This window comes from Pinus tabuliformis, chromosome 9 (genome assembly GCF_031772625.1).
Source record: "Pinus tabuliformis cultivar Carrire ecotype Pingquan chromosome 9, CPIR1, whole genome shotgun sequence".
In the NCBI taxonomy this organism is placed as follows: domain Eukaryota; kingdom Viridiplantae; phylum Streptophyta; class Pinopsida; order Pinales; family Pinaceae; genus Pinus; species Pinus tabuliformis.
Window position 1 is genome coordinate 658,664,502 of NC_142307.1, and position 18,536 is coordinate 658,683,037.

Consider the following 18,536-nt stretch of genomic DNA (forward strand, 5'->3'; position numbering starts at 1 on the left):
GTTAATTCTTATTTCAGTAAGTGAAAATTTTATTTTTTTCGCTTAAATTTTTTCTGTTGTCTTTTATTAACAACTGGCATGTTGTTCCTTTAATTTTTGGTGTATGCCAGGTTATTGTTGTGGATAATTATGAGCATGGAGATAGTGACCTTAAGTGATATGGATAAATTAAATGGGTCTAATTTTTCCCTATGGAAGGTACAGATGGAGGACATACTGATTTTAAAATATTTGTATTTGTTGATTGAGGGAGTAACGAAGAAATCCTCATCAATATTAGATGAAGATTGGAATAAGATGGATAGAAAATTCATTGCCACAATTTGTTAGTATTTGGAAAAAAAACATATATTTTAACATCGCTGAAGAGAAGACCGCAGAAGGGTTATGCAAAAAGTTGCATGACCTACATGAGAAGAACACGACATCGAACAAAGTCTTCTTGATGAAGGAGTACAATCTCAAGATGAAGGAAGATGCTTCAGTGGTAGAGCATTTGAACAAGTTTAATATAATTATAATTCAGCTTGCCTATGCTAGAATTATTTGGATGACAATATTCTAGAGTCATCTTATTATTGTGCTCTAGGCTGGATAAATAGGAGAATTTGATAGTAGCTATCAACACTTCAGTACCTGCATGGACCCTAAAGTTTGATTATGTCAGTAATAGTTTAATGAACGAGGAGGTATGTTGCAAATCAATTGCGGAAAATCAGGGAGGAGAAGCTCTAGTCTTAGTTGATCATGGAAGGAAAATTGAACATGGTGGACAGGGGCTTTCAAAATCAAGAGGTAGATCTAAATCAAGAACAAAAAGAATTAATTTTTTTCACTGTGGAAGAGAAGGACACAATAAAAATGATTGTTGTTTTGGAAGAAGGAACAGAAGGAACATAATGAACAAAATCAATCAACACAAATCAAAATCAAGTAGCACAAATGAAAGTGAGACCATTATTGTAGGTTCTAAAAGTGATGTTTTATTTAATGTTTCAGTAAAAGAAGTATGTTTGTATATTTCTAGCAGTAGCATTGATTGGGTACTTCACTCTGGAGCATCTCACTATGTGACCCAATGCAAAATTAATTTTGTTACATATAAAGAAGTTGATCATGGTAGAGTACATTTACAAAATAATAATTTTTGTAATATTGTTGGAGTGGGAGATGTATAAATCGTGACAAAGGATGGATATGGTATCTTGATGAAACAGGTTAGCCATGTCTTAAAGATGCATATGAGTTTGATTTCTATGGGACGAATGATGATGAAGGCTGCTCCACAACCTTTGGGACAAGTAGCTAGAAAATTACTAAAGAATCATTGGTGTTGGCTAAAGGATTCAAGACAAGAACTTTACATACAATGAGGGAAAAAACAAAGATATTGGATGCAACTATTGTTGTAAAAGAAGAAAATTGGGTGGAGTTATGGCATAAGCACTTGGGCCACATGAGTGAAAATGGCCTAAAAGGTCTTGTTGGAAAAAATTTACTTCCACGTTTGAAATCCTATGAACTTATCTTCATGAGCATTGTATTTATGGGAGGCAAAGAAGGAGGTAAATTATGGATAATGAAAGGAGAGAAAGAATTTTCCATCAAAGCATTATGTTAGAAGGTAACCATAAAATCTTTGATTTCCTATAGTAACTATAATTTACTTATTTAGCCGAGATGCTTGTCCTCTTTGGGATTCCTTTTAAGATTATTAGGTTCTTTATGTACAATATCTAGCCTTAGGCCTATGCTTGATGTTTGTAGATCCTCTACTCAAGGCTTTCTATTGTGTGGGAGGGACTGTTGGACTAGTCAGATGTGTTCTCCAAGCCCATACTAAATTTAATGGTTTTGGTAGGTTTCTACAATGCTTTGAAGGTTAATGTTGTCTATATCCATATTACCACTCTCCTCATATTCTTAGATGTCTTTGTCCTTTTCAATTTTCCCTCCTCATTATCTACAACAATTTGTCGTGATTCCATCATTTTCCTACATTTGGGCTAATCATGCCCTTCTGGGGAGCTTGAGGTGGCATTTGGTACTTGGATTGTACAACTAGGATTCTTATATCACTATTTAGGCCAAAACCCTTAATGGTCCCATTTTTATAATTGTGCCCTCTCTCTCCTATATACACAATATGGAGACCTGGTCTCTGGATTATAACATATGGACTTGTACATTGTATTCATTGTGAGGGAGGTTTCTCTCTTAGAGAGGGATATAATTGTTTTTTTCTTATAATTTTTAAGGTGCAAGTATCATATCATTTTGCATTAGAGCTCGTGATCCTACGGTTTTTCTACCTCAAACAAGTCCTTGTGGTTTTTTCTATAACATGTTTTCCAGGAGGTTTAGATTGTGGAACATGGAGAATATTGAGAAGGAATCCTTCTACATACTTTTCCCCCTTTGTTTTCAATGAATTTTAGAGTGTTATTTAATAGAAACTATCTAAAAAGATGGCCTTGATGATGGATTTTTTGCACCTAAAATGAATGTGTTCATAGTTGAGCATTTGTATCAAGTATGAATCTTGGAAGGCTAGATACATTTGTCTATGTTTATCGTTCATCATCGTGAAGAGTTACTTGATCAACAATGAAGGCTTTGGTCTTGACCAACCTTTGTCATTCTATTCTTATTTCGGCTAAAATATTTTCCTTCCAAGGGCCTTGGCTTTAAGCCTTTCCTCTTCATCTATGGCCTTTCAAAGGGCCCCTACTTTTGAAGGGTGTTGCTTTCTTTGTTTTTCCCTTTACCTTATTTTTGGGTAGTGGATAAGAAGCAAGTCTTAATATTCTCTATGTTGCATTTTTTTCCATAACTCTTCATATGTGAGCATGTCTTGGAACACGAGTTCTTAGGGAGAGACTAATGTTCATATGGATGTGAGAGTTTCATATACTTTCAATTCTCTTTAACTATATGATGGGGGTTTTGTTTTTTCAAAATTATTGTGAGGAGCTCAATCCCCTTTTTTTCCTACCCGAGGAAACTTTTCCAAATCATAGTTGTCTATTTTGATAGCGAAGCCCAACCATGACCTTGTATTGATGTTTTCTAAAACTAATGTTATCCCAACTTCCATAGTCTGGTCGACATATTTTAACATATAAGTATTTGAAACTTATTTTATGCATGCCCATGGTTTATCTTTTATGGTTTTTATTGCATGTTATTATGTCATGTTATGTATATGTATCTTTTATGATTATGGTAATGGTGTCGGTGTCGGTTGCATCACCCCAGTTGGGCGAATTGGGGATGTTTCAAGTCCCAATATATAAGTATCAAATTCTTGATACAACATCATTGGTGATTTCTTTAACCCATACAAGGAATTTTTTAGCATGCATACCGACTCTTTCTTTCCTTTCACAACAAATCCTTCTAGTTGCTTCATGTAGTTTTCTTCTTCTAGATCCCCACAAATGAATGTTATGTTCACATCCATTTTTTCTACTTCAAGATCAAAAGTAGTACAATAGATATAAGAAATATAATACAAGTAAACTTAGGAACAAGAGAAAAAATATCAGCAAATTTAATTCCTTGTAACTGGGAATAACCCTTTGCTACTAACTAAGCTTTGTATTTCTCCATTCTTCCTTTTGCATTTAGCTTCTGCTTGAACACCCATTTTCTGCCAATGGGCTTTCCTCTAGTTGACAACTCCTCTAGATTCCAAGCCTCATTCTTGTCCAAGGCTGCCATTTCTTTAGCCATGGCCTTTTTCCAGAGTTTTCCATCCTCTAGATCCAATACCTCCCTAACAATTCTAGGATCATCATTAGTAATAAACAAGGAAAATATTGAATGAAAATAGTGTGGAGCATACCTTTTTGGCTACCTTCTTTCCCTAATCGATATCCTTAATGCCAAAGTCTATGGTTCTTCTTATTCTTATTATTGTCCTTCTATAGAGTCTAGTTCATCATCCTTTAATTTAAGCTTTGTATTTTTTGGCTCCTTTTCCCTTTGTAATGCTTCTTTTTTGACATCTTTGAATTCTCTAAATACCACATCTTGTCTATACAATATCTTCTTATTTTCTAAGTTCTAAATATTATAACCTTTTAGACCATCTTTATATCAAATAAAAATACACTTTTTAGTTTTCTTATCTAGCTTACTCCTACTCTCCTTTGGAACATGTACATATGCATCACAACCAAATTCCCTAAGGTGTTTGAGAGAAGGATTCTTACAAGTCCATGCCTCATGTGGAGTTTATCATCCAACACTAATAAGGGTGATCTATTTACTAGGTAACAAGCAATGTCCACTACCTTTACCTAGAATTCTTGTCCTAACTCGGCACCACTGAGCATGCCCCTTGATTTCTCCATCCACATCCTATTCATCCCTTCTGCAACTCCATTTTGATGAGGTGTGTATGGAGTAATATTTTTTCTTTTTATACAACATTTTTTATAGAATTCTTCAAATTCGCTCGCATATAATTTTCCACCATTATTTGTCCTAAGCACCTTAATTTTCTTCTCTATTTGATTTTCGACATGATCCTTAAACTCTTTGAATTTATCAAAGACTTTATATTTCTTCCCGAGGAAATAAATATATTTATTCCTTGAGAAGTCATTTATAAATGAGACATAGTACATAGATTTTCCCAATGATTGAATGGACACAAGTCTGAACACATCATTGTGCACTAGTTGTAGTATTCCCTCTAACTTCATAGAACCAGAGGAGAATCTTACATGATTCTACTTCCCATGTAAGTTGTTTTTTTTTTGAAATATTGGTACGAATAGGCAGCTAGACTTGTTTATTTCCAACTAAAACCTTTATAATAGAGTTTTTATAATTTTTATATTTTAAATTTAAAAATTATATAAATAAATGAAATTCAACCAAAAAAAAAAAAATTAGTTTTTAAATATACAAATATTAAATTATATTTTAATATTAATCATCTTTTATTATTTTATTTTAATTATTTCAACAATAATATATATACCTCACAATATATATACTTCATAATTATTATTTTATAAAAAAAATAAAAATAAGAAGCCACCATTATTATTCAAAAAATTCACTTAATTATAAAAAACGCAATTTAATATGATATGACCTATCAAACAAGATTGTGATATTTGCAGAAAATGGTACCGAAAGTGGCGATGGTGGACGAGAAAAGTAAGATAAGGGCTATGAGAATTGTTACAACCACTGAACATAACTATCAATCCAATATTTTATCCATTGCAATTTTGGGTTTTGAGTAGTGATATGATATTTGATTGCAGGCATAGAGTCTGTTGCAGTTGATATGCAGTGGAGGGAGATAACTGTGATCGGAGAAGCAGATCCCATGGTTCTGGCAAAGAAACTGATGAAACTCGGATTCACAGAGCTGTTGAGCATGGGTCCTGCCAAAGAAGAGAAGGCGGCTGCAGAGACTCCGACAGTTGTGTATCATCATCAAGTGAATCCCCATTATGGGTATGGGCCTTATGAAGGATACTCATCATATACTGTCGTGAGAGGTGAGGATCCCAATGGCTGCACCATCTGTTAGATCTATCTCATCCTCCTTCTTTATGGGGGAAAGTATGAGCATGGGGGTGACAACTAGTGGTCTCAAAGGAATTTTAGGAGATGATGTAAGCTATTTGTATTATGTAATGTTGTTGCAGCTGGGAATAAAACAAACCATAGTCAGAATACAATGTTGAAAAAAACATAAAAACCTTTATAGGGATAACAATCTTGCACAACAAACCATAGTCAGAATACAATGTTGAACAAAACATAAAAACCTTTAGAGGGATAACAAGAAGAAATATTGTACCACCTCTCCAAAAGCATACCAAAAACAAAGGGAAGGAAATGTTGAAACTGAAACTAACTAATTAAAATCTTACTGTGTTAAAATATACTCCTTGAAGAATATTAGAGATACCAGAATGTATATCATCATCAGAAGGATCTGATTTGGTTGATTTCCCTTTAGCTTTGTTTTTTCCCTCTATATACAATACAAAAACACAATTAATTCTCTTATGCCATGTCAAAGACTTAAAAAGTTCCTATTTTTGTTCTATTGGCAAAAGATGTGAACCATAAGAACTTTGATTATTCTCGAGGCCATACCTTTCTATTCATTATCACTTTCCTCTTCTACATCATCTTCCTCCTCTTCTTCATTTCTTCTTTAGATACAACACTCATTTTCTATTTCTATTAGAAGAAAAGGAAAATTGATGGAAATGAGTAGATATATTCAAAAATTTACATTACAAACACTAAAATACTGAGAATCTCTCACTCTATTCATGCTAACAATGAAAATGTCAAAATGGTTTTAAAAACTATAGAACAAAAAATGCAACAATAAAATGTTATTATTTACAAAGCTAGGTAATTAACTGTATTTTATACATCAAACAAATTATCAATTCAACGAAAAAAACTAAGCAAAGAATGCATGAGCTAAAGCTTTGAAATGATATTTGCAATGTATAATATAATTTATGTATAAACAATTTTGAGTTAAAACTTAGTTTGTGCTAGTTAGTGTGTATAAGAATTCCAATCAATAAGAATTTACAATGACATCAGACATTCCCCATTGCAATTCATAATTTTGGGAGTGAGTTTTAAAATTGTAACACTGCAAATTCCAAAAGCATCTCTTAAAAACATTGAGCATATTCATGGGGAGAAGCAAAGAACCAAATCTTGGCTACTACAAATATGATTATAAAGCTTGCAGGCAGGTTCACTCTTAATTTTGGAATGACACAAAATATTCAATTTTTTACCATTTAAAGCTTGCAAACAGGTTCACCCTTAATTTTGTAAAGACACAAAATATTCAAACTTTTTCCATGTAAATCTTGCAGACAAGTTCACCCTTAATTTGAAAATGACACAAAATATTCAAGTTTTTTTAGGACTGGCCCACAACCAGGATAGTTTCAACATTCTCCTATATTACAAGGCATTAATGATGCACATGGTACAAACAGGATGTCAAAAAATAAAATAGAACAACCATTTGCAAAAAATATAAATTACCCTCTGCAATGGTTTTCACCAAGAAGACCCAAATCCAGGGAAATTTTCTTTGTTTTTTCTTTTGATTTCGATAAAAATTAAACAAGTGAATTAATGGTAGTCATCACATCTGGGTCTTCTTTACAAATTTATATGGTTGCTCTATTTTCGTTTTTGACAGCCTGTTTGTACCATGTTCATCCTTAATGCCTTGTAAGTTAGGAGAATGTTGAAACTATCCTGGTTGTCCTAATGATAACAACCCCTTCTCAAAATGTGTTATATAAGGGGAAAATTTTACAGGACTCCAATGGTGTAAAGATATGAGTTTTTCACCATTGGGAAATGAGGCTTCCTTAGACCCATTGGGGCACCTTGACTGGTTGAACTTGTGGTTACACCCAAAGAGAGGATGAAAGATTAAAATGATCTTAGCTCAAGTGGCTTGGTGAAAATTTGGTTTCCCAAGTTTCATTAGTTAAAGTATTAATGGACATGTTGTAACTGGCATAATTGTACATTTATGAAGAGGTTGTATCTAGTGAATAGAATTGATGAAATAGTTGTATATGGTGTAATCGAAACATATCTAATTGATGCTACCTATTCTCCAAAAAATTTAGTTCCTATTGAAAAAAGTAATAAGACATTTTCCTCAAAGGTTTAAACCATTAAACATAATTCCAAATTTAGTTTATCCATATTTATAAAGATTCTAACACCAAAACATAATTATAAGGGAAGTATGCCTTAGGTGCATCATGCAATATTTAAGTATAGGGCATATAAATGTCTTACTTTAAGATAGTTTAAAGACAATGACAATATGTTGATTCTTTCATAGGATTTACCCTTGAAATATAATACACTAGAAGCTTTGTTTCAACAAGATTGGTTGTACACTGAGGACTTGATAGTGCTTATGTGTAGCTTCTCTACCTCTTACTTGATAGCACTAGGTCATCATCACCAAAACAATATGTAGTTGCAGTTCTTAGTCTGTCTACAAAAAAATAATGATGGAGAGAAAGATATACATAATTTTCACATATACAGTAGATGCACATATACATAAGTTGTGCATATACAGTAGATGCACATATAAGGAAGATATTCGTATATATGGAAATTGCACATATACAGAAGATATGCGTATATGGAACTTGCGCATATATGGAAGATATGCATATATGGAAGTTGTGCATATACGAAAGATACACATATATGCACAACTTCCATATATGCGCATATCTTTTGTACATCCACACATATTTTGTATATGTGAATCTTCTGTCTATGTGCATATCTTCCATATATACGCAACTTCCATATATGCGCAACTTCTATATATGCGTAGTGATGCAGATGCATCTAACCTAGGTCAAATGTTTACTAAGGGAGTTGGTTTACAAAGTTAGGATATAATTAATTAATGTATTTTTTCTATAGTTTTGGGAGAACATGATAATTCTTGTAAATATGAGAAGATTCGAGAGTATTTTGGAAGTTTTGAGAGAATTTTGGATTAGTTAGCTCTTATCTAGGGATAAGGGATTATATGAGAGATTTTATGGATCATGAGAGATACTTTGGGAGTTAGTTTAGGATCTAGAACCTACTTGGGTTCTAATCCATTTGTATAAATCTAGGTGAGTCCATGAGGCATGCAAATATGTAGATGTATTTAAGTAGGTGTGAGAGTGAAGAATGAGAAGTTCTCCTGTAAATATTTTATGTCTTTAATAAATTATATTTGAGCGTTTATGTGCATTTTGATATTGGGTTTCAATCTAGTTTTTATGGTATGTGTTTATTTATAAGTGTAGGACCTATGGTTAGACCTGCATCACATAGTTTCTATATATGTGCATATCTTTCGTATATGTGTAACTTTGACATATTCATATACGGAAGATTCTAGATTCTAGCGGCGGGCAGCACCATATGCATATATAGAAGATGTGCGATACAAAAGATGTGCATATAAAGAAGCTACGTGACTTCCGTATATGCAAATATTTCATATATGCACATGTTTTTTGTATATGCACAACTTCCGTTTATGCGCTTCTTCCATATATGTGCATATCAAGAAGTTGCACATATACAGTAGATGCAAATATACAAAAGTTGCACATATACGGAAGGTATGCACATATATGAAAGTTATGCACATATACGAAAGATACACATATATTGATATATACACAACTTTTGTATATGCACATATCTTCTGTATATACGCATATCTTTCGTACATGCACACCTCTCCTGTATATGTGTATCTTTCGTATATGTGCAACTTTTGTATATGTGCATATATTTCGTATATGCACAAATTTTATATATGCATATATTTATTATATGTGCATATCTTTCGTATATGTGTAACTTCCGTATATTCTCTCCCAAGGTCCATCCCCTCAACCTGTCCCACTGGCTCCAGAAACTGCACAATATTGTTCCTCAGCCCTGCCTGAACTGTGCACTACACAGTCTCAAGGCTCAAGGCTTCCCCTTGCCTGTTTGAACTGCACAACTTCACAGTAACTGAGCCCCTCTTCCCAACCTATCACTTGTTCTGGGCTTAGTTTATGGATCAGAATGCATCATCTTAGGCTAGGAATTTTCGAATTGATGTCGTCTCATCATGATTGAATTGCAGGAATAGGTACCCTATCATGTCATGGAAAGATGATGGAGAAGGAGAAGAAGGAGGGAAGCATGCTCAAAGACACTCTTGCAGCTGAACTTGCAAGCTAATCAATTAGGAGAAAGCAAAAGGACACTAGTTTGCGACCACTATCCAAGACTTAAGATCATTGAAGACTCCTTATCACCAAGGCATGCGAAGGTGAAAAGGAAAGCTTCTTCATGAAGACACTCAACTCTCAGCAGCAACACTGGCTTAACATTGCCACATCATCAAGTAGTCCACGTCAGCGGTGTCATGTCATGAGTGGTCATATGCCACATAACTAGTGTGGATCATGTATATTGTATTCAAAATGTATTGTAAAGAGTCATGTAAGTTGAAAAGTCATAGGAAGTCAAAAAGTCATGAGGGTATTCAAAGAGTCACCTTGGGTTATATATACTCCCTCATTATATGAGCAAAGGAATTTTCACCTTGGCTCCACCAACAAAGCATTAGAGAGATAAGCTAGTTCTTTTTTGGTGCAAGGAGTGGATCACACACTCCACTATTGAAGCTAGTGATGTTCATTATATGTGTCTTAGAAATTTTACTTAATAACATAAGCCTTCAAGGCTAGCACGTTCTTCATGCATGGACTATGAATGTTTGTAAGAATATTCTGCAGATATTTGTATTTCATGTTTGCTTTCACATGTGCTAAGATAGTTGAACTATTTCGGTTATTTTAGTACTTATCATATTGATAATGTGTTGTACTAGTTGTTATTGTTGTCCCATCCTTGTGGACTATTCTGTGGGATATTAGGCAAATCTTTCTCATTTGTTGGTTGTAACAACCATCACATCCTATGGACTATTCCACTAGATGTTAGACAGATCCTTCGGTTCATGTGTGTCTCTTCTTGAGTGGTACTATTACCTCTCTCTTAGAGGCTCACTTCTCTCCCCCTCTCCGTGGTAGAAGATTCTTGACACACTTACAATTGGACACTCACCAGGCACACCCCCCTTGCTTTTAGAGAGTACATTTGCACCCCTCTCTCTTGCTGACAGTCAGAGCCAAGGTAGATCTTTAAGAATTTGGAAACTGAGCCTTTATTCCGGATGGGACTCCTACACTAAATGGTGTGAGTCTAATTGGGACTTCATATCAGGGAGATCCCCTGAATGTTGGTGAGTCTAGAACCATCAAAAACTTCATATAGACCACACAAGATTAGACAAGGGGTTCCATGGTATCAAACATAATCACAGGGATTGACACCCAAGATCATAGAGCATAAACTCAAGGTCACAAAGCTCCAAATCTAGGTTACAAGATCAATAATTAGTTCTAGCACTGCTCAGTCAGTGATACCATGATCCACAACTACACATTGCCCATAATCAACCTTAAACACCTTTTGATATAAAATGAAAACATTATGAGCTAGGGAGATAGAGAGGAAAGGTGAGTGAGATAGAGAACCAAAGCAAGTCTAAAATAAGCAAGTATGAGCATTTAAATGTAAGTTCAAATGGGAGAAATGTTATGTAAACTAAATAATAATAATAATAATGTACATTCAATTAAAAAAGTAATAAAAATTGATAAAAATAATAAATTCATTTCAATTTCTTATATTGTAAAATTGTTTTTATTAATAAAATTACAAACAATTTCCATACCGAAAAATCTTAATATACATATTTTTGATCTATGGAAAAGGTATGAATTTGACATTTATTTCCTTATCTTTTTCCTTAATCATATCTCCTTTATATTCTAAGATGTTAATATATCAAAGAATTATAGAAAAAACAAGGGAGTTATTGATTATTGCAATTTAGCTAATTATTGTCTTTTCTCATGCAGGAAAAAGATAAAATGGAAATTATCTTTCCAGGGAAAAAGACAAAGTGAAGTAATTGTTGTTCCTTCACTAGGAAGCCGTATCCAGACAGCAGGTCAAGATTGGAGCACGCAATTAAGGATAAGAACAGAGGAGATCACAACATCAGCGCAAAAGACAAAGAGTTAACTGAAGTTAGAAGATTGAGCGGATCCCTTAGGATCTCTTGATCCTGAGGGATCGTTGTTACTAGTCTATCTGCTATTCCTGTTTTATCCACCTGGCCATTATAAAAGGGACAATGATTGTAAAGAATGAAGATTCATCATTATTCAGAAATTACTGTTGTATTTTTACTTTGATCATCGACTCTCGTTGATTAAAACAAAGTACGACTGGCTGTAACCATTTTCGCATATACATAATTCGGTTGTTGTTCTTTCTTCTATACTGAAGTAGTCCGGCAATGCTTCACTAGCGGCTAAGGGCCCGACCCTGGTGGATCCACTTGCTATTCTGTACCATTCCTTTACGATCTCTGTTGTGTGATGGTTTGGTTTGATCTTTGTTTATTGGAATTGCATTGCTTTACTGTTTCTTGTTTTTAGATTTAATGAATTTCTCCCTTATATATGCTGTAACTAAATTGCGTTGTTGTTCCTTCTCATCATAATAAGATTATTATTCTGTGCAACTATATTGTTATGCTGTTTTTATTACAGAGCTTCGTCGTTCATTCCAGTACATTAACTTTGTTGTTCATTTCTACTAAATAGCATTGTTGTTCATTTCCTTTTTGCGATCATTTGGTTTTGCCTTTCAACATTGTTATAGTTAGCATAATTATCCCATTTCTATCAGCATCATTATTGATTTAATTCATTGTCATTCCCAATCGGTTATTTAGTGTGGTGTGTGAGATCAACAACTGTAAAGGACATTGGCTATTACTGTCAAAGTTCTCAGATTGAGGATCTTATTTATGTTTGATTTCATTTACATCAGTTAAAAGAGGAAAGAGTTATTGCTACTGTATCCTTGACTTATAATCGTTGTTAATTTCCTGAGTCAATGATTTAGTTTCAGAGCATTGAGTTTCTTTTAATTTCAAATAAGTTTTATTTCAAGCATCCATTTACTCTTGTATTTGAAAGCACTGTACTACAATTTAGAAACATTACTCTTGAATAAAATAGCTGCCACAAACTGTGTACACTCTTGAAATAGAAAATCTTACCCGGATTGATAATTAATGTAGGATAAATAGGAGTTAAAAGGACACCTTTTATCACTCAACATTTTCGTGCCATTTCCGGGGAGAGTGTAGCCATTTTTTTAGAAAGAGTAGTTTGCATTCAATGAGTGCCTATTAGGAGAGAATTGGGTATTAAAAACGGAAGGTAAGAACCTGTGTACGGAGCATGTAAAAGCCCTGCTCCCCCGCCCGCTTTCCAGCAGAATTGTTAATTTTTTTTTGGGTAGAAATAAATATTTGAGTTGTGTGTATGACTAAGAAGAAAAAACTTGAAAATAATCCAAAACCACTACCCAAACCTGACAAATATAAGGGACCGGTGACCCTTGGTCGATCAACCTTCATAGACGATATCATTAAGAAAGCCAAATCTCAGCCATCAGTGGGCCCTAGAAAAGTTGCTTCTAAACAACCTACTGGCTCCCTTTGGGCCACAGGATCACCATCTGTAGCCTTTGCTGAGGTGCACAACAAAAGATAAGTGATTGAGCAAGATTTAGTTGAGAATTCTCGCCCAATTTATTTACAAGAAGGGAATTCTAGTAATCTCCGTGAAGGAGGAGGAGAAACAGGGGAAACAAAAGAGCCAAGATCCCCTCTTGAAATATTTCAAACACTCAACAGCCCAGATAAGGGGAGTGCTATCAAGATCATCCAAAACAAAGCAGAAGAACCTTAGGAGCCAAAATCCCCCCAGATAGTAGTTTAGCAGGGAACACTCATTACCCCAAACCAAGGAAGTGTTGTTAAGCTCATTCCTACTCCTTCTAGTCATCCTAGGAATAACCCTCTGGAAATCCCAAAAGGGTATTCGCACATATTTGATCAAATGGCCCAGAACCACACCTCAAACCTCCACACTGCAATATCCCATCGTGGACACTGCAGTTAATGCACCTATGAAGGATATTCCTCTCCAGAATATTCCTACATTCCATGGCCTAACATCAGAGGATCCAGATGCATTTTTGTTTAAGTTTGATGTATTATGCCGGGGGTATGACTATACCACTGATCCCCAAAAACTAAAATTATTTCCCTTCACATTAAAAGGAGCAGCTTTACAATGGTTTATGGGGTTAGGTGGAGGTGTTATAAACGAGTGGGATCAGATGAAAACTGTTTTTCTAAAGAAATATCAGGATTATTATAGATCCAGAGAATTAAAGGATGAAATATTTCAAATGATAGCAAGACCTAGTGAAACACTGGGGGAATATGTAGAACACTTTTAATACAATCTCCAAAGATCTCCTTATGCATCTTTACCCCTGCCTGACAATGTGTTAAAAACTACACTAATTAAAGGGATGAAAGAACAATGGATTGAAGCATTAAACATTATGGGCAAAGGTGACAGATATCAGGAAAATTTTGCTAATATCATTGATTTGTGTATCAGGAGTTCAAGAGGCAACATAAGACTGAAGCCAGCAGAACGTGATATGATCACAAGGGATAACAAGATCTCCAGTGGAGGTATAACCCGCACAGAAATCGGAAATCTACTAGAAGATTTCAAAACTGATATTCTAGGGACTCTAACAACGCAGTTCGACATTATGCAAGCTAAACAAAAGCAAGCAGAAGCAGAACAAAATTTGGCGATATTCTGCCCTAGATGCAGAAAGAAACATAGCCACAAAGAGTGCCTGCTAGATACGGTCAAAATCTGCGCTATTTGTATGAAAGATCATGCCACAGAAAGCTGCCCATCATTCTCAGGACTGAAAGAAGTCTACAAAAAAGCAGAAGAAGAAACAGAACCGGTTTACCTACTAAATCAGCGCCGCCAGTGGCAGCGATGATAAATAGGTATACTCGTTGATCCATCCTCTTCTTTTCAGCCTCCTCAGTATAATGCTCAGCAGTATAATGGAATGTGGCAGAATCAGCCACCTTTCTCCAGCTGGTCACAACAGCCATTTCCCATATCACCATGGCCAAATCAAACCAATTGGCCGAACTTTCCTTACTGTCCACCATTTTGGCAAAATAATGCATATTCAACACAATGGTCACCCTCCACCTCACAGAGTCAAACCTGGCAGTCGAACTGGCAAAGACCTATGAATCAGCCAGCTGGAACGATTCCTCTCCCTCAACCTACACTGCCAGCACCTTATACATTGCAACAAAATCCCCAGACCAACTTAAGACCGCAGCTCCCAGCCCAACCCAACCCAAACCCCAACAATAGACTGGTTCAATCTGTGCAAATAATCAAAGGACCAGAACCAGAAACCAAGTTAAGGGAGTGCAACGACCTTCAATTAAGATCTGGGCATATAATAGAATCATAGGGAGATAAAAATGTTCAAGTTGAAAATTCGTTACCTTTAGAACAAACACCATAAGAAGAGAATTTGGTTAGACAACAAACTCATGAACAAGCAACCACCTCTTCTCCACCATTCCTAGAATGATTGATCATACCTCGCCCATTAGAACATCCTGATTTTGATCTTCTGGGAGAACTAAAAAATTTGTGTATAAAAATTCCACTCCTCCAGGCTATACAAGACATCCCAATTTACACAAAAACTATCAAATAATTATGTATAAAAAAGCCAAAGAGGAAAATAACAACTAATCCAACTATCCAAGTAGTCGGTACCTTATCTGACTTACTATCAGGAAGGGAAGCACCTGTAAAATATGAGGACCCAGGAAATCCTATAGTCACGGTGCAAATCAATGGATGCTCCTTCCCCAATGCCTTAGTTGATTTAGGAGCTGCAATCAATATTCTGACAACCACCACTTGTCAAAAACTTGGCATTACATCATTAGACCCAACCACAACCTTATTGGAGTTGGCTGACCGATCGGTAGTCAGACCAGAAGGCACATTACATGATGTAATGGTATCTGTAGACTCCTGGGAGTACCCTGCAGACTTTCTGATCATTAATCCTAAAAACCGACTAGATGGACACCCCTTAATTCTAGGTAGACCTTGGCTAGCAACTGTTGATGCTTACATTGGCTGTCGACAAGGCAGCATGACTATAGCAAGAGGAAGCAATGTAAAGAATTTAGCCTTGTACCCTCCAGCCCAACCAAGCTTAACAATAATCAAAACAAAAAAACAACCTGTATCATACCTAACTGAAAACATTAGATCACCACTAACCATAGAAGATGCCCTCGAATTTAAAGACCAAACAGAGGACGACATCATTAACTCCTACATTAACCAATCAGAAACCAGATCCCATCTACAATGTCACATGATCGAGGCAGCATTTGATAATGAAGTAGAAGAAGATCCCCTAAAAGATACTCATGATCAATCAATACCAACCACCTCTGTTTATAACAGCAAAACCATAGAGATTGAGCCGGGGAAAACTTTGAACATTAACAAAAACCTAACCGCTGAACAAGAAGAAAAGTTGGTTCAACTCCTGAGAAAATATAAGGAAGCTTTTGCATGGGAGTTGTGTACACACCACATCTATACCGAAAAGGATGCTAGACCTGTTCGCCAACCCCAACGGAGATTAAACCCTCATCTTAAGGATATTGTGAAAGCTGAATTGCAAAAACTTTTAGATGTAAACTTTATTTACCCAATATCTGACAGCAAGTGGGTCTCTCCATTAGTAGTAGTGCCAAAGAAGAATGGAAAGTGGAAGATATGTGTAGACCACAAAGAATTGAACAAAGCAACCCAGAAAGACCACTCCCCCCTTCCATTCATTGATCAGGTATTAGACACATTAGCAGGAAAGAAATTATTTTCTTTCCTAGATGGCTTCAGTGGATACAATCAGATTCAGATTGCCCCTGAAGATCAAGATAAAACTACTTTTACCTATCCTTGGGGAACATTTTCTTACAGGGTCTTACCCTTTGGGCTATGCAATGCACTTGCCACATTTCAGAGGGCTATCCTCAACATTTTTTCAAATTTAATAAATGAATGGCTCGAAGTATATATGGATGACTTCACACCTTATGGGGATGATTTTGAGCCAGCATTACAAACATTAGAAAAAGTGTTGCAAAGATGCATTGCCACCAGGCTCTGTTTAAGCCATGAAAAGTTTCATATGATGATGACCGAGGGACTCATCTTAGGTCATTATATTTCAGCAGCTAGAATACAGGTAGATCCAACTAAAATTCAGATAATTTTGTTAATACCTACTCCTACCACACAAACAGAGGTATGCAGTTTTTTGGGATTTTTTGGTTATTATAGAAGATTTATAAAGCATTTTTCTCAGATTGCTGCACCTTTATATGCACTAACAGGAAATATTGATTTTATTTGGACAGATAAGTGTGACCGTGCTTTTGAGGATCTAAAAAAGCTTGTATCAACAGCCCCAGTGCTAAGGGGCCCAAATTGGGATTTGCCATTCCAAATTTCATCTGATGCTTCAGACACAGCAATTAGAGCAGTTCTTGGACAGGAAGAAGATAAAAAGCCATATGCAATATATTATATCAGCAAAAATCTATCTCCTGTTGAATTAAACTATACTGTGACTGAAAAAGAATTTTTAGCTGTAATATATGCTGTAAATAAATTTAGACATTATATAACTGGGTATCATGTAGTTTTATATACAGATCACTCTACCATTAATTATTTAGCAAATAAAGTAGTTACAAATGGAAGAGTGACAAGATGGTTGATTCTCTTGTAGGAATTTGACATCACAATTAAGGATCGACTTGGAAAAGAAAACCCTGTAGCTGATTTTCTCCCACGAATTCCAAAGCCAGTGGACACAGCAGTAGTTGAAGATCAATTCCCTGATGAACATTTATTTGTCGTCGCTTTCAGAACACCATGGTATGCGGACGTTGCAAATTACTTAGCATTAGGAAAATTACCCAAGCATCTTACGCCTAATGAAAGAAAACAAATAGTGCAACACAGTACCCGATTCTCTTGGATTGGGGGCTACTTATTTCATAGAGGGGCAGATATGCACATCAGAAGATGTGTCTAAGAAGATGAAGTATTTGACATTCTAAAAGCATGCCACGATGGGTCATGTGGCGGATATTTTGCAAACCGCAGGACTAGTCATAAAGTTTTACAAACAGGCTATTACTAGCCCACTATTTTTAAAGATGCTAAAAAGTTTGTTCAAGCCTATGATAGTTGCCAGAGGGCGGGACGCCCAGGACAATCTGATGAAATGCCTCTGAACTTGTAGTTAATAATCAAACCATTTGAGCGATGGGCGCTCGATTTTATTGGTCCTATTAACCCATCATTAAATCAGAAAACATACATACTGGTTGCAACAGAGTATGTTACTAAATGGGTTGACACAGAGGCACTGCCAAGAGCTACAGAGGATTCAGTAATACATTTTCTTTTCCAATTATTTGTGTGATATGGCCTCTCGAGGGACATAATTACAGATGGAGGACCACAATTTGTAGGTAATAAGATTGCTGCAACATTAAAAAATTACCACATTCTGCACAAAATTACAACTCCATACCACCCATAGGAAAATGGCCAAGTAGAAAGCACTAATAAGGTAATTGAGGCAATACTTACAAAAACAGTTGCATCACACAGACGTGACTGGGCTTCAAGATTGTCGGAAGCCTTGTGGGCATACCGAACAATGTGGAGAAACACCATGGGGTATTCACCATATCAATTAGTATTTGGAAAAGAACCCATCTTCCCAATCGAATTTGAAATTCAAACATTAAGAACAATGCAGGAGGTGGGTTTGAATTTAAATGAAGCCCAGACCAATAGATTACAGCA

The 18,536-nt window shown here is 35.5% G+C and overlaps 1 protein-coding gene across 1 annotated transcript; it reads left to right on the forward strand.

Annotated features, from left to right (window-relative positions):
* Positions 1-5,138: 5,138 nt before the first annotated feature.
* LOC149150388 (heavy metal-associated isoprenylated plant protein 12-like) lies at positions 5,139-5,557 on the forward strand. Its single transcript, XM_089439255.1, has 2 exons — positions 5,139-5,212; positions 5,284-5,557. Exons 1-2 carry the CDS (start codon positions 5,142-5,144, stop codon positions 5,555-5,557), a joined length of 345 nt encoding a protein of 114 aa, XP_089295381.1. The 5' UTR covers positions 5,139-5,141.
* The last annotated feature ends 12,979 nt before the right edge of the window (positions 5,558-18,536 follow it).

Coding starts and splice junctions, on each gene's coding strand:
- LOC149150388 (XM_089439255.1), top strand. CDS start 5,142: ATGGTACCGAAAGTGGCGATGGTGGACGAGAAAAGTAAGATAAGGGCT. Junction 5,213..5,283: donor AGAATTGTTACAACCACTGA/ACATAACTATCA, acceptor ATATTTGATTGC/AGGCATAGAGTCTGTTGCAG.